Source organism: Scleropages formosus, chromosome 6 (assembly GCF_900964775.1).
Source record: "Scleropages formosus chromosome 6, fSclFor1.1, whole genome shotgun sequence".
In the NCBI taxonomy this organism is placed as follows: domain Eukaryota; kingdom Metazoa; phylum Chordata; class Actinopteri; order Osteoglossiformes; family Osteoglossidae; genus Scleropages; species Scleropages formosus.
This window is the reverse complement of record NC_041811.1, coordinates 5,469,181-5,490,561: the sequence shown is the minus strand read 5'-3', so window position 1 is coordinate 5,490,561 and position 21,381 is coordinate 5,469,181. Positions and strand designations below refer to the sequence as shown.

At 46.6% G+C, this 21,381-nt stretch overlaps 3 protein-coding genes across 7 annotated transcripts in view; 1 reads left to right on the top strand and 2 right to left on the bottom strand.

Moving 5' to 3' along the window:
• Positions 1-9,341, bottom strand: part of dmtn (dematin actin binding protein) — a 31,050-nt gene extending 21,709 nt beyond the window's left edge. For 2 of the 4 annotated variants that reach the window (XM_018732936.2, XM_018732939.2), the window contains exon 1: positions 9,109-9,341. The gene's annotated coding sequence lies outside the window, so the exon portion shown is untranslated. The remainder of the gene's footprint in view (positions 1-9,108) is intronic. The other 2 variants (XM_018732938.2, XM_018732937.2) reach the window with 1 other exon arrangement.
• A 1,586-nt stretch (positions 9,342-10,927) lies between these two features.
• On the top strand, positions 10,928-16,498 carry pbdc1 (polysaccharide biosynthesis domain containing 1). Its single transcript, XM_029252874.1, has 6 exons — positions 10,928-11,021; positions 11,376-11,441; positions 11,657-11,716; positions 15,353-15,493; positions 15,571-15,682; positions 16,205-16,498. Exons 1-6 carry the CDS (start codon positions 10,992-10,994, stop codon positions 16,309-16,311), a joined length of 516 nt encoding a protein of 171 aa, XP_029108707.1. The 5' UTR covers positions 10,928-10,991; the 3' UTR covers positions 16,312-16,498.
• A 988-nt stretch (positions 16,499-17,486) lies between these two features.
• The window catches only part of xpo7 (exportin 7), a 30,097-nt gene continuing 26,202 nt past the window's right edge, over positions 17,487-21,381 (bottom strand). For both annotated transcript variants that reach the window (XM_018732950.2, XM_018732951.2), the window contains exons 25-28: positions 21,219-21,379; positions 20,464-20,562; positions 20,201-20,328; positions 17,487-19,319 (exon numbers count right to left, since the gene is read on the bottom strand). In XM_018732950.2, coding sequence (XP_018588466.1) covers positions 19,226-19,319; positions 20,201-20,328; positions 20,464-20,562; positions 21,219-21,379 — 482 coding nt within the window. In that variant the 3' untranslated portion in view covers positions 17,487-19,225. The remainder of the gene's footprint in view (positions 19,320-20,200; positions 20,329-20,463; positions 20,563-21,218; positions 21,380-21,381) is intronic.

Here is a 21,381-nt window from a genome sequence, read left to right as displayed (position 1 = left end):
ACATAACCTCTGGTTCAAACGGCAGCCCATAAGAGAAGCAGTCAGTACAACAGGAAAATGTCTTTGATAGATGCTGTTCTTCACCAAGCATAGAGGTGGATCTCTGACTTGTTAAGCACAGCAGAGTATCTCTTACATAACCTTACATATTGCTTATGCAACACAAAAATAGAGCTTGTAAAAGGACAACGACATGCTCCTTAAACACTTGTATACACCATGTCCTCTCTAATGAGACTATATAGGGAGGATGTCATCTTTATCCATATATAGATAAGTTGTTTCATTCATTCATTCATTCATTCAGTGATCTAACCATTTATTAATGCTTCATGTCTCTAGGACATGACCCCTGCTGCACGGGCTCCACAGTCAATCTATTTCTAAGTTCTCGTGGACACGGCATCATAGAAGTTAACAACAAAGGTCCGCCCCTCCTCCCTCTGTCCTCTCCTGTTTTTCTCCTCTCTCCATCCCTCCCTCCTCCCCCCTCTCTCTCGGGATCCTCCCATTCCAAGCCCAACCCCTTCCCGCCCATAACCGAAATGCACTTATCTCAGCCCAGCAAGCCCGACCAACGCCCAGGCAACCTGCTGCCATGGTTACTAGGACAACGCATGTCTTATGCAGCAACGTCATCTAAGGAAATGCTCTTTATACCCCCGCCCCACACACACTTTCCACTCTTTTGGTTGATTGAACACACGTGCACAGCACCGTCTAGCCAAGTGGCAGTCTCTAGGGAGGCCATGGATCAGACCGCCAGTCCCTCTACCATGTGGGAGCAGCGCTCTGACGGAGATGCAACATGAGAGACACACACTGCCTGTTTCGCTACCCAATTCCTTACATCAGACCTCATTACCTCTTACACAAGACCGCGACCCCACGCTCCATCTCTCTGTCTATGCAAACACACACACTGTAGAGTCTCGTGGATTGCCCTTACACACCCAGTGTTGGCCCACCCAGTCATCATGCATGCTTGACCGTCCTCTATGACCGGTTTCAAGCTTGCAACAGTGTCCTTGCCACCCCGCCCAACTCCATCTGCAAGCCTCGCCCTGGCAGTCTCCTTCAGCTCCATCCCAGCAGCCTCCACCCTGGCCACCAGACAGGCTAAGCTGTTTGTTTCTCCCATCCTGCACAACGACTATCTCCTTACTATCTCATTAATGCACATTACTGGTTCCTTTTATCCCAAACAACTGGCACAGCTCATTGCTCTGCACTCTCCCATTTACCAGCATTGTGTAAATATATATTTATGGTGCATATAATCTTTAAAGTAGTATCTGACGTAAACAAACTGAGGTAAACGCACCCAGCTGATTAGGTATTGCAAGTTCAACATGGTTAGAAATCCATACCACAGTTTGACCAAATGTAGACCACTGAGTGCTTTAAATCATAGTACTGAGGTGAAGTGTTAAGGTCAAGGTCAAGGTCAAGCTTTCTTGGTTTCCTGTGAAAAAACACAGAAGCTAAAATCTTACAAATATCCAAGCAGTACAAGACCAAAATTACAGGTATTTACAGTCCTGTGTCACTGTGCGTTATTAGATACCAAAACAGCTGCAGAGTGAACATCTTAATCACAGCAGGGGCCAACAACCAATCATCAGATAAATAAAAATTCATATAGAGTGAGAAGGAGAAACTGGAACTAAGGAACTCCATATCTACAAGTCTTTACATCTCAGTGTTAGTGCACATTATAGATACCAAAACATTTGAAAAATTAAAAAGAACCAACATTTTCATTCAGATGGTCTTACTAACAAATCATTACATAAATAATTCCTATTGGGTAGGGAGGAGAACAAGGAACCAAGAAACCCCAGTAATTTCACTCCTAAAAGTCTTTTCAGCCCAGTCTCACTGCACACTGTAAATATTAAAATGCATAAAGAATAAAAAACAAAGCCAACACCTAAAACATACTGGAGACCAATAACTAATCAGTACAGTCCCTTAGATGGCAAACATAAGACAAAAGGGCAACGTTTTATACGGTTAACATCACTGATTACCACCACTGGAAGACTACATCTCATCTTCTGCTGGACAAGTCCTTCCAGAGTACTTTGGAGCAGCATCCAGAGCAGGCATCAGTGTAAGACATTACAGTAAATCGATAGATCACTAAAGCCCTCCACATCCTGAAAGACTGAAGCAGACAAGCCCACATCTCTGCCTAGATCTTCAGCAGAATGTTCTTATGCTCATCACTCTCCTGTTATTCCTATGATAGATGGTGAGACAAGAGTTAAAAGTGGTAACAGGTTCCATTTGCATGGGTGGATCTGGCTATGTAAATGTACAAAGCAGCCCGTTATTCTAATTAACTCGAATAAAAGTGTAAACAAATACGTATATTTGTATCATATAGCACACAAAGAGCAGAAGACAAACGTCACAGAGCAGCAGAGCACCACTGTTCAGCTCACTCTAGTTGTGAGCATTTGCGTACCTTGTCTCTGGACTGGTTGCTTTTTCGGTGGAACTGTAAATCTGGACTGTGGGTATGGCCTCCACAAGGATGCTGGATGCAACGACTCAACAGAGTTGTGCTGCAGCTTCAAGGGGCTTACAAGGCCACTGCACTGCTTGAAAAGACTTAACAGACTCTATATGTAAGTGGCTAAGCGGGTTAAATTAAGGACTTAATTTGTTTGGGTAAAGACGCGAGGGCTTTGCAGAGCGAGACGCTTTGTTCTTATTGATGCTCCTGGACAGAGTTTGACTTCTATGATGTAACCTTAGAAGCACTGGCAAAGTGGACTAATGGAGAACTGGGCTAATGAAGAGGTGGACTATTTGAGTGGAGGCTAGTGAACTTGTGGGCTAAAGGAGAGAATGGCCAAAAAGTGGGACTACTCAAGAGAAATGGAACAGTGAAAAGGTGGACCAATGACAAAGCAACCAAAAGGAGCAGTAGGCTACGGGAGAGGTGGGCCAATTAAGAAGTGACTCAAAGGAGAAGTGGGCCAGTGCACCAGTGTGAAAGTGCACCAGTGTGAAAAATTTAGGTTTCACCAGTCTTCCTCCTTTGTCTGACATCCAAATCATAGACATGCAATATCCACCTAACAATGTCACATGTGGTACATGGTGAACATCAGGAAGAAGTCAATATTTCTAATTTTAACACATACAAGCTTGTGTAAAAATGGTGTGCGACAAGTGACAAACATCAGACTGGATTAAAATGTACTGGCACTCTAAGCATAAGTTCAGGAGCTTCCACCTGGTCTTCAAATTCAGGTTAGGCTTTGAAGAGGTAGGAAGCTAAGCCATGCACTGAGAGAGAAGGATGAAAGTGCTGGAGCTGATGTTCAACATCCTGCATTCGACGCAACATTCAGTCCTACTCTTGAGCAGAAACACTTGCCTTTGAGGTCTAAACACAAATGTATGAACTTATCATTACGGTGATGTTCACACACCCTGGATGAAGGCTATCTGCAAAGGCAGTGAAGGCAGCTGTTTTGGGTGGGGCAGTCTGATTATGAATGATCTTGACATGAACGGGTACACGTAGAGCTTCGCAGTCAGTTTCCTTGGTTGATGAGCCATCCTAAATTTTTTTAATGGCTTGATGAAACCTTTGGATGTAAGACCTCCATGTTGATCAGCCACGTTAAATCTCTTTGTTGTTCTTCCTGGAAGGAGGGTTTGACCTTTAGTGGGTCCTACATTAGCCAGAAAACAACAGGCATATTTTAAGCAATGCCTCAAACTAAGGGCTGTGTTGATTTCCAAGACAGACCACATTTCTTACAACAGGATCAGAAATCTGCAGCCGTGTGAAGAGGACATGGTCGGCAGCTTCCTCATACAAAAGAAGGTTTCTGAAAGCACACCTTTGCCCAGAATTCAGAACGAGAACATCATCTTATGTTCTGCCCACAAATGTGGTGACGCATCCCCAAGACATCAGAGCAGGGGCATGGCCAAGGGTCACAATGATTACTGTATACATGTTCAAAAACTGTAATGACACACACACACACACACACACACACACACACACATTTTCTGAACTGCTTGTCCCATACGAGGCTGCGGGGAACCGGAGCCTACCTGGCAACACAGGGCGTAAGGCTAGAGGGGGAGGGGACACACCCAGGACGGGACGCCAGTCCGCCGCAAGGCACCCCAAGCGGGACTTGAACCCCAGACCCACTGGAGAGCAGGACCCGGTCCAACCCACTGCGCCACCACACCCCCCCCACTGTAATGACATTGAGTATTAAAAGTTAAAACTGAAAAAATATTAATTTTGAGAGTATTTTCCTGCAGTGCATGTAGAAGTGTGTGTTTCTAATTATAACTGCATTATTGTGATTCAATAAAATATTTAATATTTACAGTAACCATAACATGTACATGAGTTTTGCTGTTATTTCTTTTGTCAGGCATAAGTGGTCACCTTGCTGTTATGCGTATTTTTTTTTAGTTGCTGTGTGCATTACATTTACATTTATTTATTTAGCAGACGCTTTTCTCCAAAGCGACTTCCAATAAACTCTATGTAGTGTTATCAGCCCACACACACACCTTATTCATCAAGGTGACTTACACTGCTAGATACACTACTTACAATGGGTCACTCATTCATACATTAGTTTAACACTGTCACTCACATGCATTAATTTACTTGCAAGGATCAAAGGAGTACAACACTATTAATAAGTTAACAAATATTGATTTTAATAATGTTGTATACTGTTTTTTGCAATGTGGCCTGCATGCAGCCCTCAAGGTGCACGTCAGACACCCCCATCTTAGACTAAACATAAGACACACTTGTCCTGTACACTTTTTTACAGGGATGGACAACAAGAAAATCCATGGTTGTCTGTATGTGGACAACATTGTCCTGCGTGATGACAATATGAGTATGATCTTTGCTTTGGGTGTTTTGTGTTTAACATAATATGGATCTGTCTCCTCATGCAAAAAATAAGCCTCTGCATTTCCAGATGTTGTGCACTGCGGGCTGTTTGACGTGACGTTCCCAATGAGGAGGGACAGCTGATGCGTGAAGACGTCAAGTGAGAGTCTGACTTTCATTAGGCCTCTCCCATCAGTCCCCCAGCGCTGTGGCTCAGAGCACTGCAAGGGGGCTCTTAGGGAGGGTGTGCTTAACGGGATATGGCAACAGCAACAGGCTGAGCAGGGGTCACTTGAGGTCAAGTTCGATCGCTCCAAATTCTGTATTTGTGCCAATTACAGACTCATGCAGCCCCTCGCAAACTCTTTTGTGAAGAAAGAGCGGGAACATGCTATGATGTCACAGCATCAGAAAATAAAATCAGCATGGAACAAACAAAGAAGTAATCTAATTTAGTGTTGAGCCACGAGATCATCTCTTTGTCCGGCCAGCTGCGAGATCCGGTATGAAGGACGGACAAGGGACACAAGCTACCCTACAGTGGCTTTCAAGGGTTCATGGATACGAATGCTTGTTAAAACAAGAATGGCAAATGTTGTACCACGAACAAAAGCCAAGAGCCACACTTACACACCAAGACAAAGAGGGCAGCAGGTGAGTGGTGACCTGTAGGTTGTGGGTTTGAATCCCACCTTCTGCTGTAGTACCCTCAGTCAATGTACTTACCCTGAACTGACAGAGCAAAAATTATGTAGCTGTATAAATGAGTAAATCACTGTAAGTAACAACATTGATAGTTGCTTTGGAGAAAATTATCAGAATACATTGACAAATAAAATTACAGAATATTGACCCATCTATTTGATTTTATTGAGTTCAAACCCAACACTTCAGAGCCCCAATGGAAGGCTGTGTTAGTACTTTCTACTTACAACCACCCACTTTTTCAGCTCCACCACTGTTCACAAGCAGCAAGTATCATAGCAACCAGGAAGTCCCTCAAAGGGCCTGTACTGTAGTTCCCATGGTGGGGTCTTATCCTGGATCAGTACGATTGTTGAGAACTTCAGTTATGCAAGCAGCTGTGGATGTTGTATTCAGTCAGCCAGGGGCATTCACTGCTGGAAATGATGCTATGAAATAATGTGGTCAGGGCCAGCAGGTGGTGCAGTGGTTGGAGTTGGTACCTTGCAAACAAAGGATATGGGTTTGAACCCCACCTCCTGCTGTACTAGCCTTGATCAAGGTTCTTAGTTTGGGCTGATATAGTAAAAATTTCCCCGCTGTATAAACAGGTAAATAACTAAGCAGTTTGGTATACAAATCTTATATTGCAACTCACCTCGAAGAAAACTGTAACAGTACAAACAATAACAATAAAGTGGTATCACTAACATAACTGTTCCTCCGTAGATAAACTGGGAGGAGCGGATATGTTCAATAGAGTTATTCACAGGAAAACAACAAAAAAAAAAAAAAGAGTAAAAAAAAATTAATTCCCTCAACACTCTTAGTGCTGTTGAATTATTTACGAGGAACTGCTGAAAATCTCATCCACCCTCAAGTCACCCAGCAGCCAGGAATCACACACACACGCACGCGTGTGCCCAAATGAGAAGAGTTCCCATCCTCCTGGACCTCATGGGGTGAGAATGGAGGGCGGTGTCTATGGTTTCAGGCCCATTCGGAGAAACTATGGCCTGTAAGTGATAGCACGCACCCCTCCACCGATCAAACCTTTGCCGAGGAGGCATGCTGAAGGCACACGGAGCACAGCCTTCACTGGCACGAACACGACTTAATCTTCTTATCGACCAGGCTCTTGTGTGTGTTTTGCCGATTCTTTTGCAGTGTGTTTTATCTCTGCGGGGGTTGTGCACAATGCGAGGAAGTGTTCTTTCCGTTCAGAGCCCGCCGACTGCACTGCGCTCGTGCATGTGGCTGCAAACCTGTTGACAAACACGCATGGGAACATGCGTACATGGGAACCTCTGGGTCTGTGTGTGGCTTGGTTTGAACAAGCTAGGGTTGATCAGGTTACAGTTTCACAGAAACACAGAACCCTGAAACAGAGCACTGAAAATGGACCATTGGAACATGCAACAGTGAAAACTGATCCATAGAACATGGAATCATGAAACATGAAACACTAGATAATGGAATGAATGAAGAATGAATAATAATAATATGTCCAAATCCGGGTCCTGCTCTCCAGTGGGTCTGGGGTTCGAGTCCTGCTTGGGGTGCCTTGCGACGGACTGACGTCCCGTCCTGGGTGTGTCCCCTCCCCCTCCGGCCTTACGCCCTGTGTTGCCGGGTAGGCTCTGGTTCCCCGCGACCCCGTATGGGACAAGCGGTTCAGAAAATGTGTGTGTGTGTGTGTAATATGTCCAAATGTCACACCTCTGTAATATAATATTGTTACATAACTTAATTACTTCGAGATCAATGTTCTTGCTTCCAGTATTCATACAGAGAAACTGTGTGTGCATGACTGTGTGTATTGGTATCAACATAGTGAACAGCCATGAACTGAGTTGTTCTGCTTCTCTCATCAGCCCTTTAATGTAAATTGGTTTCTGTCCCTCTTCAGTTGAACCTTTAAGTTCACCTTTCCCCTTGTTCACTTGAATGTGGAAAGCGCAGAGATGCACAGCCCTCAAACACAGAACACTGAAACATAAAAAAACAGGACAGCTGGTAGTATAGTGGTTATAGCTGCTGCCTTTGGGCCCAAAGGTTACAGGTTTGAGTCTCATCTCCAGTGGTAGTACCCTTGTGCAAGGTACTTACTCTAAAATTACTCCCATAAACTTACACACACACAGACATGCTTTTGGAACCACTTGCCCAATACAGGATTGTGGGGAACCGGAGCCTAACCTGCCAACTTAGGGTGTAAGGCTGGAGGGGGAGGGGACACACCCAGAACTGGATGCCAGTCCTTTGCAAAGCACTGTAAGTGGGACTTGAACCCCAGACCCACTGGAGAACAGGGCCAACCCACTGTGCTACTGTGCCTGCACCTAGCTGTGTAAACAGACAAATAATTCTAAGTACCTTAACACTGTGAGTAGCTTTGGAGAAAAGCATCAACTAAATGAATAAATACCAATTATATGAAACACTTGCCATAAAGTGGAAGTTCTGCATTACTTCCTGGACCTGCACTGGGCATCAGCACCATTGGTGCCAAATCACTGGTGAACATGACTTAATCAAACCTCCTTCTACGGGTGTCAAACCACTGGTATTATGCACATGGTTCATCAAGATGTTGAGAAGACCAAGTTTGTGTTTCTCCACTCAGAGATGACCTCCGATCCATAACCGCCGCGGTCCGGACAAACACTCCCCTCCAGAAGGATGGAGATTTCCTGTACTGTGGACAGGAAAACTGCGCTCCTGCAAAAACAGCTCACATGCTGAGCAGCGCTTCCTCCCTCTCTCTGTGTGTGTGTGTGTGTGTGTGTGTGTGTGTGTGTGTGTGTGTGTGTGTGTCTGTGTACAGAGCTCCTGACACCTGCCCAGGTTGCGAGGAATGACTGCGTCACCTCGCCCAACAACGCTACATCTTGCGCGAGATCATCACTGTCTGAATAATAAAATAAAAATAAAAAAAAAAACCATGACCGTGCTGTTATATATGCGACACCTCCACGGTGATGTAACACACACATCCATCCACCGAATCGCCCCTCAACCACCACACCACCGCCGCCCGCCACCCACCATTCGCGTGGGTGCAACGTCCCACGCGCGAACGCAGCGCGCCCACCAACCCCCTTTATCGTGATCGCGCTGCGGGGCTCAACTGGCAATTTGGTGCACTTCAAAAACACAGAATTAACCGCAGTAACCACACAGATTCCTTGTCAATACCGCATGTGACACTAATACAAAATACACACATTAAATGATTTAATATCTGGAGTGGCAGACACGACTGTCACACAGCACATAACCATCGCATCGTGATCACAGACAGATTTAATAATAATAATAATAATAATAATAATAATAATAATAACGCTCCTCTTGCACTGCTCTGTGCGTGTTCGATCCGCATCCAGCTGACTCAATACTTATTAGCGTGTGCACTTGGAAACTCGGTATCCTATGAATATAGGTTATTTTTGTGCAACAAATGAAACCGACAGATATTATTAGCAACAGGGGGAGAGGCGCTGTCCAGCGCGGGGTCCTACCTGTCCGCGCTCTCTCCGTTCCTGTCCTCCTCCTCTTCCTCGGCCAAACTCCGCGAACGCGCTTCTGGAACTGGGGGCTTTTAGCGGAGCCCGAATCCCCCCATGTGATCAGAGTCGCGCGCGGGACCAAGGCTGCGCTCGCGGCCACACCGGTTCTTCGTGGTGCGCGCGCCGCCGCCGCGGGAGCGTGCGCGCACCGCAGCCAACCCCCGAGCTCCACACACCCGCCCCCTCCCTTAGCACAGCTGGTCCAGTCCATTCTTCGTGAGGAGGGGTCCTATGTAACCGTGACTCTGCACAACGAGCCCTGGAAGAACGAATAATAATAATAATAATAATAATAATATGTCCAAATGTTACACCTCTGTAATACAATATTGTTATATAACGTAATACAATATATAATTTATGATTTTCTGCAGAATTAAAATAAACCGTTATGTCTAAGTGATTAATTTGTCAACTTCTAATTCTTTCGTTTTACATTTTTTTTATTCAGCTGACGCTTTTCTAGACTAAAGCGGCTTAGAATGTTAATCCAGATACGTACCCATTTATACAGATAGATAATTTTACTGGAGTAACTTTAGAGCAAGTACCTTGCTCAAGGGTACTACAGCTGGAGATGGGCTACCAGTTGCCCAAGTTTCCCCCCTTGTGACCTCTGTATCACTGTTTTGTAAAAAGGCGACACAATCATAGGAAATACTACAAACATGCAACAATGTAGACGTGTGTTAAATGTAGGCTATCATGTAAAATAATCAATGTCAGTAGATTGCTGTCCCTGATGGCGAAATGTATTAATAAAATCTCAGCCTTGAAGCCGGGACCTCGACTGTGTGAGCGAAGGTGTGCTCTATATCCACCAGGTCATGGAAGTTACAGCTCTTATTTTTGGACCAACTCACATTGAAGCGATGGGGTGTCATAGTCATGTTTTTATAAAGACATATCACCATGGCATAACTGTTAACAATTTGACGTGCACATACAATAATAAGCAATGAAAGGGCACTCCAGAATAACCTAAAGTCGGGAACCTTATTAATGAAGCAGTTACGGTTTGGACAGAAAGATAGGTAATTTTTTAGTGTTTCACAGGTTATGTTAAAGATGAAACATTACAGTTGATATAAATTTCAACTCTCTACATTGATACAGTATACCTTTTTCCTTAGTTAAAAAAATAACGGAAAGTACTGTTTGGAATCCGCCACACCCACAGGGCACGTACTCGGGCTCCAGCGTCGACCATGGCATGGGGGCTCCCTCTACTGGAGCTGCTCATTAGTTACAGTTGAAAAGGTAACTGTTATTTCACGCGCGAGGGGCGCGGTGGCGCAGTAGGCTTGGCCGGGTCCGGCTCTCTGGTGGGTTTGGGGCTCGAGTCCCACCTGGGGTGCCTTGCGACGGACTGGCGTCCCGTCCTGGGTGTGTCCCCTCTCCCTCCGGCCCTGCGCCCTGTGTTGCTGGGTTAGGTTCCGGCTTGCCGCGATCCCGCTTGAGACAAGCGGTTTCTGACACACTCTGTGAGTGTGTGCTTATCAACCAAATAGGACAGCATCTATCCAACTATGAACACATCACGCTGTACTTTTACTCAGCTTGTATACAAAGCAGAAGTCGAATAAACATGATATAATTCTTAAGTGATTATTTCTACACTATTATTCCAGCTAGATATTGCTGTGGAACGCTTTTCACTAACAGCGGCTGCGATAGACTTGTGCGCGTTCCCCACAGACGGAATAACTGCGCATGCGCACCTGGAAAACGTAGCCCGAGAGCTACCAGAAGGAAGTTTGTCGCGCACGGAGGCCGCAACTGGCGTACAGTAACGCAAATAGCGTAGTGGTGGAGGTGGGACGGCACAGACGGTCATGGCGTCGGAAAGTGGACTCGCTTCTCTGGTGAGAGATCTCTCTAAGTTACCGGACACCAGTTTAGGGCTGTATATGTTAACGTTCCAGAAACTCGTATTTTGGTTATGTAGTTTGTAATGAATTTTGAAATCCATTTTTATACGTCCACCTAGTATTGAATGATGGCTAGTTACTTCGCCAACACACAGCTGCTGTCTGGCTTTTCTGTTGTCTTTACCTATAGAAATGTCATTTTTTTTCCTCAGCATATACATGTAACCAATTAAGATGAGTCTTTTAATGATTGGCTACTCAGTTGCGGCCACTAATTTTCTTGGAGACGCTCAGAAAGCGTAGACGCATGAATTATGAGGAAACCGCAACGCACGTGTGTTATTGTAGGGGGCAGATGGGGCCATGGCTGCGGCGCACGCGCTCTCCCTGCCGGCGGAAGCGTATGGAAATGACGTGAGTTTAACCGGCGCACAACGTAGGTTTCTCGGAGGGGGGAGGGGCGCGGGATTCCCACCGTGCAATATCTTGGCATTTACACACTAATCACTTTATATATGTCTGCTCAGAAACATCCATTATGTTTTAGCTAATACAATGAATATATGGCCATAACGCCTTCTGTTAAGTGCAGTGTCTTAGTTGGGGTTATAAATGTGTTTTCCCTGCAGCCTCAGCTGGAGATGATGTGGGCAATGAAAGCCTACCAGCACGCTGAGATTTACTTCAATGTAAGTCCAGCCAACCATACTACACTGTTATTGTAAAAATAACATCCATCCATCCATCCATCTTCCTCCGCTTTTATCCGGGGCCGGGTCGCGGGGGCAGCAGTCCGAGCAGAGTACTCCAGACTTCCCTCTCCCCGCACACCTCCTCCAGTTCCTCTGGGGGAACCCCAAGGCGTTCCCAGGCCAGCCGGAAGACATAGTCTCTCCAACGTGTCCTGGGTCTGCCCCGAGGCCTCCTCCCAGTGGGACAAGCCCGGAGCACCTCCCCAGGGAGGCGTCCAGGAGGCATCCGGAACAGATGCCCGAGCCACCTCAACTGGCTCCTCTCGATGCGGAGGAGCAGCGGCTCTACTCCGAGCTCCTCCCGGGTGACTGAGCTCCTCACCCTATCCCTAAGGGTGCGCCCAGCCACTCTGCGGAGGAAACTCATTTCTGCCGCTTGTATCCACAATCTCATTCTTTCGGTCATGATCCAGAGTTCATGACCATAGGTGAGGGTAGGAACGTAGATCGACCGGTAAATTGAGAGCTTCGCCTTACGACTCAGCTCCCTCTTCACCACAACAGACCGGTACAATGACCGCATTACTGCGGACGCCGCACCGCTCCGCCTGTCAACCTGCCGCTCCATTTTTCCCTCACTCGTGAACAAGACCCCGAGATACTTAAACTCCTCCACTTGAGGGAGCAACTCCCCCCTAACCTGGAGGGGGCAATCCACCGTTTGCCGACTGAGAACCATGGCCTCGGATTTGGAGGTGCTGATTCTCATCCCCGCCGCTTCGCACTCGGCTGCAAATCTCTCCAGTGCACGCTGCAAGTCTTGACTTGATGAAGCCAACAGGACCACATCGTCCGCAAAAAGCAGAGACGAGATCTTGCGGCCACCAAAACAGACACCCTCCGTTCCCTGACTGCGCCTAGAAATTCTGTCCATAAAGATAATGAACAGAATCGGTGACAAAGGGCAGCCCTGGCGGAGTCCAACATGCACCGGGAACAGGTCTGACTTACTGCCGGCAATGCGAACCAAGCTCCTACTCCGGTCATACAGGGAACGAACAGCCCATAGCAACGAGCCCCGAACCCCATAATCCCGAAGTACCCCCCACAGTATGCCACGAGGGACACGGTCGAATGCCTTCTCCAGGTCCACAAAACACATATGGATTGGTTGGGCAAACTCCCACGAACCCTCCAGCACCCTAGTGAGGGTATAGAGCTGGTCCAGTGTTCCATGGCCAGGGCGAAAACCGCATTACTCCTCCTGAATCCGAGGTTCGACTATCGGTCGGATTCTCCTTTCCAGTACCCTGGCATAGACTTTCCCAGGGAGGCTAAGGAGTGTGATCCCCCTGTAGTTGGAACACAATCTCCGGTTCCCCTTCTTAAAAAGAGGGACCACCACCCCGGTCTGCCAGTCCAGAGGCACCGTTCCCGAACTCCACGCGATGCTGCAGAGGCGTGTCAGCCAAGACAGCCCCACAACATCCAGAGACTTGAGAAACTCGGGGCGGATCTCATCCACCCCCGGAGCCTTGCCACCGAGGAGTTTTTTGACTACCTCAGCAACTTCAGCCAGGGTAATGGACGAGTCCCCCTCTGAGTCCCCAGCCTCAGCTTCCTCTACGGAAGGCGTGTCGGAGGGATTGAGGAGATCCTCAAAGTACTCCTTCCACCGCCCGAGAACATCCTCAGCTGAGGTCAGCAGCGCACCACTTCCACTGTAAACAGTGTTTGTGGAACACCGCTTCCCCCCTCTGAGTCGCCGGACGGTTTGCCAGAATCTCTTTGAGGCCGACTGAAAGTCTTCCTCCATGGCCTCGCCGAACTCCTCCCAAGCCCGAGTTTTTGCCGCGGCGACTGCCAGAGCCGCGCTCCGTTTGGCCCGTCGGTACCTGTCAGCTGCTTCAGGAGTCCCATGAGCCAGCCAGGCCCAATAGAACTCCTTCTTCAGCTTGACGGCATCCCTTACTTCCGGTGTCCACCACCGTGTTCGGGGATTGCCGCCGCGACAGGCACCGGAGACCTTATGGCCGCAGCTCCGAACCGCCGCCCCGACAATGGAGGAGCGGAACATAGTCCATTCGGACTCAATGTCCCCCACCTCCCTCGGGACCTGGTTGAAGCTCTGTCGGAGGTGGGAGTTGAAGACCTCTCTGACAGGGGCCTCCGCCAAACGTTCCCAACAGACCCTCACTATGCGTTTGGGCCTGCCAGGTCTGTCCAGCTTTTTCCTCCTCCATCGAATCCAACTCACCACCAGGTGGTGATCAGTTGACAGCTCAGCCCCTCTCTTCACCCGAGTGTCCAAGACATATGGCCGAAGGTCAGAAGAAATGACTACAAAGTCGATCATCGACCTCCGACCTAGGGTGTCCTGGTGCCAAGTGCACTGGTGGACACCCTTATGCATGAACATGGTGTTCGTTATGGATAAACCGCGACTAGCACAGAAATCCAATAACAACTCACCGCTCGGGTTCAGATCAGGGAGGCCGTTCCTCCCAATCACGCCCCTCCAGGTATCACTGTCGCTGCCCACGTGGGCGTTAAAGTCCCCCAGTAGAACGACAGAGTCCCCAGTGGGAGCGCTTTCCAGCACGCCCCCCAGGGACTCTAAAAAGGCCGGGTACTCTACACTGCCGCTAGGCGCATAAGCATAAACGACAGTGAGAGACCGTTCCCTGACCTGAAGGCGTAGGGAGATGACCCTCTCATTCACCGGGGTAGACTCCAACACATGGCGGCTGAACTGGGGGGCTATTAATAAGCCCACACCAGCCCGCCGCCTCTCACCTTGGGCAATGCCAGAATAGTGGAGAGTCCACCCTCGATCGAGTAGAGTGGTTCCAGAACCCAAGCTGTGGGTGGAAGTGAGCCCGACTATATCTAGACGGTATCTCTCAACTTCCCGCACCAGCTCAGGCTCCTTCCCCGCCAGTGAGGTGACATTCCAAGTCCCAAAAACCAGAGTTGGCGCCCGAGGTTTGGGTCGGCCGGGCACTCGGCCCCGACCACCGCCCAAATCACAACGCACCGGCCCCTTACGGTTTCTCCGGCAGGTGGTGAGCCCACCGAAGAGCGGCTCCACGTCATGGCTTCGGGCTGAGCCCGGCCAGGCCCCGTGGGCATAGACCTGGCCACCAGGCGCTCGCATGCGAGCCCCCCCCCCAGGCCTGGCTCCAGGGTGGGGCCCCGGTGACCCCATACCGGGCGGGGTAAACGGACGCCTTCATTTTTCCTTCATAAGGGGTTTTTGAACCGTGCTTTGTCTCGTCTGTCATCCAGGACCTGTCTGCCATGGGAGACCCTACCAGGGGCATGTAGCCCCAGACAACATAGCTCCTGGACTCATTCAGGCACTCAAACCCCTCCACCACGATAAGGTGGCGGTTCACGGAGGAGTGTAAAAATAACATAATGCATGAAATTGGAAGTCCTCTGTCAAAGTGTTTTTGTATTTCTTTCATTTACAATTTTAAAAATGATTATAGTGCTTTATTTTTTGCACAGTAAAATAGCGTGGAAAAAGAGCAATACTGAGTCTGTTGCTTTTACTGTGATGGCAATACCCAGGTGCAGTACATGATGCAGTTGAACTTTTTAGCCTGTTACTTTTTTCTTCACGTACAGCTGATCTCTTCGGTGGATCCAAAGTTTCTGAAACTGACGAAAGCTGATGATAAGATCTATACAGCTTTCAGAGAGAGCTTCCCTGACCTCAGAATCCAGGTCCTGGATCCAGAGGATCTGAAATCAGCAGAGGCAAAGGAGGTAACATGGAAAAGTGAAGCGTTCAGACTGTTTTTGTGGTTTGGCTCTTGCAACTTCAAAGATGTTTTATTTTTAAGAAATGGAGGCCATTCTGCAATCAGTTTGAAGGTATTGTGGAGGACTTCAACTACGGGACACTGCTACGGCTGGACTGCGAGAAGGACTACACAGAGGAAAACACACTATTCGGTAAGTGGTGCCAACATCACAATTACACAGTTTAGGGGTGGGAGGGGGAGTTAGCTTCTTGGACCTTGTGGCACTTAATCAGCAGTCCAAGACACAAAAGCCTAAAAAGTCCAAAAGAAAAAATTTTTCAAGGAAACAGGTAAGGCTTTTTAAAACTTAATCTACTAAAATCATAAAATGCATAATTTCCTTGAAAGGCAACATTACCGATTTCCTCCAAATGGTCTATGAATGAATGGCTCAGTAGTGGGATTGTGGACATTAGCAGTAATTACATCCCCAGCTGCCATGTTATTTGGCATTTTTGATCTTCTGGATTTGGTTTTCAATTAGATTTTTTTTTTTAAAAAGCAGAAATTTTGCATGTTTAATGGAAAAAGTTGTGCAAGCCTTCTATGGCACGGAAACACATTTTTCCTTTTTAAGTATTAAAATTTATAAAATATTAAAATCACTTTTAAATTCACCTTAAGGGCAAATGGTCACAAATGAGTAATTCCTGGCTTATGCTCATTCTTCCAGCCACCAGGATTCAGTTTTTTGCCATCGAGATTGCCAGGAACAGAGAGGGATACAACAGCATCATCTTCAGTGCCAACAGACATTCCATGAGGGATGTGCAGAGCTAATGACCATGATGTCTGTTCACAGGACCTCTGTGCATATGGCACTCTTTTGGACATTACCTTTGCACCACAGCACATCTGTTTAGGATCTGGGGGAAGTTCTTTACACTTGAGTTTTATTATGGTAACAGTTCTAATGCCATTTCACCCCCCATTCCCCCCCCATGGGAGTGGTATAGTTAATATGGACATATATATATATATATATGACACATTCTTCAAGGGTCCTTGTCCTCGTTGTTCTCATTTTAAGTTTGACATAGCTGTTTTTGCATCTAAGACAGAGGGATGACTTAACTGGATTGTATCACCAATTAAAATGTGCATTTGAACCTTTTACTGGGATAGTCTGAGCTGAAATTAACCTGATACTATGCAGTTGCAATGAAACGGGAAAAAAAAAAGCTTTTGGCAGGGTATTCAAAACCTGTCCTAGAACACTCCCACTCGGATTTGATCTACTCAACTTTACCCTTAACTCTGTTGATTCAAACATTAAGCTAGATGTGTAGGTAGAGTGCCACATGGAAAAAAATCCTTGTTATACAGTAATTAAGCCAAATTTCAGCATAATAAAATGGTTTCTCAAGTATGTCACACATAATGCTTGTTTACTCAGCATGTCCACAGTCCCAACTTGGCAAGCAAGCTTTTAGATGAGGATTTTTCTGCCATAACTCATGTTATCAAATGGAACAGTTTCTGGAGGTGAGACCTCAAGGAAAAATTCCTCCACCCCTTTCATCAGTGCATTCATTTATAAGCAGAGAATCCACTACAGGTTTTTAAGTTGCATGAAACCAATTATAACACATTTGGATCTGTCCTGATACAAAATGGACCACAGGGGAATAAATTGATTACCTAAAAATCAAAGTATGTTACCCAACTCAAAAGATTAGTTGACACTAATCTTTGACAATTATTCCTTGGATATTATTCCTTAGCATTTTTAATCACCTTTTACTAGCTCAAGCATAAATCAGCTGCAAAAAAGTGGCTATGCAGGATCAGGGTTGAAAAAATGTGGGAAATGGGATTTTGGGGCTTCATTCAAGGGAACACAACTTCTAAACGCAGTAATGTGGCTGTGAAGCCATGCCACATTGTCTAAACTGAAGCATTTGTCACCATCTGCTACACTCGGTCACAGTAGAAAGCAAACTCTGGAGTCCACATTAGTACAAACCAATGACGTTTATTTTGCAGTCACAATGCTTACACTATATGTAGCAGACATCCAAACAGTTCAACCAGTTACCTTATCACTCTATGGACCCAACACACAGTTGCTGAAAGGACACATTCACATCAGGAAACTGAGGGAAAGGAACAAACTCAAATGCAAAATCATGAGTGTTCAAAATGGTTAGAGATGAGCTAGTTCGTCACAAACAATTAGCAGCAACGTCTGTTGAGAAGAGCACAAGTTGCTAATATATTCCACTCTCAATTTTCTCATTAAATGCTTTTTTCATCTTAGACCTACCATATTTTGATGCATAATTTCTCTCCGCTTTAAAAAATAGAAGTGGGTTCCTTCAAAGGTATGGATAAATAGGGGGTTCAGGGTGATTGCCAGGAGCTGACTTTGAGTCTGGCTTGGGCAACGTCGTACCGGGTGTTTGTTTACCTGTACGTGACTACATCCCTTAGTCTTAACTACCCAAATGCCATGTCACAGCTTGCTGCCCAAAACAGATTCGGTTAACCGCTTGTGAAGCTTTTCGAGAATGATGTGACTACAATCTAATTCTCCCCCAACCAGATCAAATTTCACAAAAGATTAATTAAAACCCTATGGTTTTAGGTGTGTGTTTATGCATGTGTGTTACTGCACTGGACCCAGGTAGCCCTAACATAGAACAGCGCCACGCATTGAACCAATTCAGCATCCAGCCTGATTGGTTCTCAGAACACACTTGGAGAACCCAAAGCAAAGTCCTGTTTTGAAAGCACAGTGCTCTGGGAGGGGAGGGTAAGGGATGCCAAAGGCTGGGTGAGGTCAAAGGTCATTCCTGCAAACCTCAGTCATGGAAAGGGCAGACCATCCACTGACCAATGGACCCGTTCCTCATCCGTCAACGGGTGCCAGGATTTATTTACAAATTCTTCCACGGCCGGGTTGTTACAAAGGTAACAGGAAAATATACAACAGGTTAGACAGGTACAATCTCTCCACCGCACCACACTGCACCCCACCCACTGCCTCAGCCACAAGTCGAAACCCCAAACAGCTCGCCTAGTACTCCTGATGCAGACAGACCCGCACGGCTGCACTGACTTACTGGATTGTAAAAATTCCAATCACACATTTTTTTCCGTTTTTTAAATTGAATTAATATAAACATTGTTCAAAATGTTATGAAAAAATGTACACTTGTTTTTTTCCTTTTCCGCTGTTTTTATACAAGGCAGGCAGAAGCAGAGTAATACGGTTACCAGCGCCCTCACTCCCTCCCTCCCTCTCCTAACCCCTCCCACACACACACACACACACACACACACACACACACACACACACACACACTCTCTCTCTTTCCTTCTCTCTCTCATGAAGGACCCTTCCCCTTTACGGAGTTTCCACAAGTCACCCATACACCCCAAAAGCCTTCTCTCTTTGGACTTCGAGCCCCAATTGGTCAGATCAGTGACCTCTACAAACTGGCGATAAAATATATATGTATATATTTATAGATATATATAAAAGGAAGGGGCAGGGCAGGGGATGGGTGGAGTGCAGAAGGCAGGGGGGCTTAGGGACAGAGAGGCTGGAGATGCAGGCCTGTGTGAGTGTGTTCCCCTGGCATCCAGGCCTTGGGGGCAGGGCGAAGCCGTGGCAGGGCTTGTAAGGGCGTGTCCCAGTGAGACGGGGGCAGGCGGCGGTTGAGGGCGTGGCCCGGCGCTCTGTGGAATGTCAGCTCATCATGTCGTTGCTGTTCATCCCGTAAGTGGAATTCTTCATGGAGTCATTAACTTCTCTTCTGAATACTGAGAGATTCTGTGTAAACCTGCAATGGGAGGAGAACCAGAGGCCTGACAAATCTGGTCTAAATATAGGTATGAGGCAATGTCCAGCCAACTGGAAGCAGTTTGCCGGTTTCTCCCATCCCTTACGGCACCTGATCATTCGTTACACTGCAACAAGAGCACTGTACGCCACCACCTTTGGCCACTCACTGGTCCCACGGCCCAAAAAGACCAAAACCAAAAGTTCTCAGTTTTGGCTCCAGCGTGAAGTACCAAGTTCCCTCTGTCCCTACTACTAGCTACTGAATATCTCCCAGCATCCATAAGTCCAACACCCTCTGCTATAATTGTCTATGTATTTGCTATTTGAATGTCACTTGGGGCAGCATGGTAACACAGCAAGTTGCACTGCTGTCTCACAGCACCTGGGTGGTGCGAGAGGAGATGGTTTCAATCCCCACTCAGTCTGTGTGGAGTTTGCATGTTCTCCCCATGTCTGTGTGGGTTTCCTCTGGGTGCTCCAGTTTCCTCCCATAGTCCAAAGACATGCTGTTCAGGTTCCCCCATAGTGTGTGAGTGACACAGAGTGTGTTTCACTGATGTATGGATGAGTGACCTATTGTAAGTAGTGTATCTTCCAGTGTAAGTCACCTTGGTGAATAAGATGTGTGTGTGTGTGTGTGGACTGATTACACTACATAGAGTTTGTTGGAAGTTCCTTTGGAGAAAAGCATCTGCCAAATAAATAAATAAATAAATGTTCTTCTATAGGCAGCTACTTGACCATGCTGCTGGTTCGCATCCTTCAAGTCAGACACAAGCTCTACTTTTGCTTTGCTAAATGTTCTCACAGTAAAAGTACAGATAACATTAAAGAAACCTTGCTCATTAGATAATGAAGCAAAGCCATAAAGGATGGTACCTGTCTCTGTTTTTGGTGAGTAGGTTGCGCTCAATACCCTCCATTAAGTTCTCAAAGCACAAGTGCATGGCCTGCTGCTTTTCTGGAGGCTGGCTGTTCACAATGCTGTTCCTCAGGTCAGCGAAATACTGAGTGAGGTGCAGAGATTGAAAGATGTTACTTCATACAGAAACGTTAATCAGACACTAACTGAAGGGGGGGAAAAAAAAATAATTTTCCAAGGGAGATCCAGTCCATGCCAGTGTGGTGATTATGGGTGTTACCTTCTCATTTAGCAAGATCAAGCCTAGCAATGGCCTGGACATTGACCATTGGTTCCTGCAGTCTTCAAAAATGATTATATTTAGCACGGTGGACAGCATCTGAAAAGAAACAATTTTTGAAAAATGATTAATTGAAATGTACCAAAATGTAGCAACAAAGCCTAAAGATGCTTTTTAAAGTTTACCATTAGTTCCGATTATCACGTGCTGCAGCCTTTAAGCACTGCATTTATCACCAGCGTACTACAGTGATATGAATTTGTCATTTTCATTCATTACTATTGGTGTGTCTCAGCACATGAGTTGTGCAACTGAACATGGGTTTGATCCCCACTCATCCTGTATGTTTTCTGGGTTTGCAGAGTTTCCTCCAGATGCTGTGGTTTCCTCTCACATTCCAAAGACATGTTTTAGATGAACTGACCCTACACTGCCTTTGATGGACTGATGTCCCATCCATAGTGTATCCTAGATAGGCTTTGGACCCCCCACAACCTGACTTGGGCAAGTGGTTAATGATAGCGAGTGAGAATTTTTATTTATTTATTCTTTTTTTTAAATAGTTTCCTGTGCTCGATTGGTTGCAGCAAACTTGTATGCATGCGAGTGAATTTCCAGCAGAAGTAAAAGTAGTGTTTCTGCAGCATTGTGGACAAAAAGCTAGAAAACAGGTATATTCTGCTTAGATGTGTTGTCTATTAAGCTGAAGCAGGCAAAGAGAGGCATGATGAGCGGGCAGCGGAGCATGGTGCCACCTGCTGGATCATCTCAGGGTGCTGTTGCATGATGTGCAGGAAGCGATCGCTTTCCTGGGCCATGGGTGCAGGCCGCTTCTTGGTGCTGCGTGACAGCTGCTTGAACAGGTAGGTTACGATGTGGTCCAGGCTAGAGCAGCATCCTGTGCACACCATGGTGTCT

Coding starts and splice junctions, on each gene's coding strand:
- pbdc1 (XM_029252874.1), top strand. CDS start 10,992: ATGGCGTCGGAAAGTGGACTCGCTTCTCTG. Junction 11,022..11,375: donor AAAGTGGACTCGCTTCTCTG/GTGAGAGATCTC, acceptor GTGTTATTGTAG/GGGGCAGATGGGGCCATGGC. Junction 11,442..11,656: donor CGGAAGCGTATGGAAATGAC/GTGAGTTTAACC, acceptor TTTTCCCTGCAG/CCTCAGCTGGAGATGATGTG.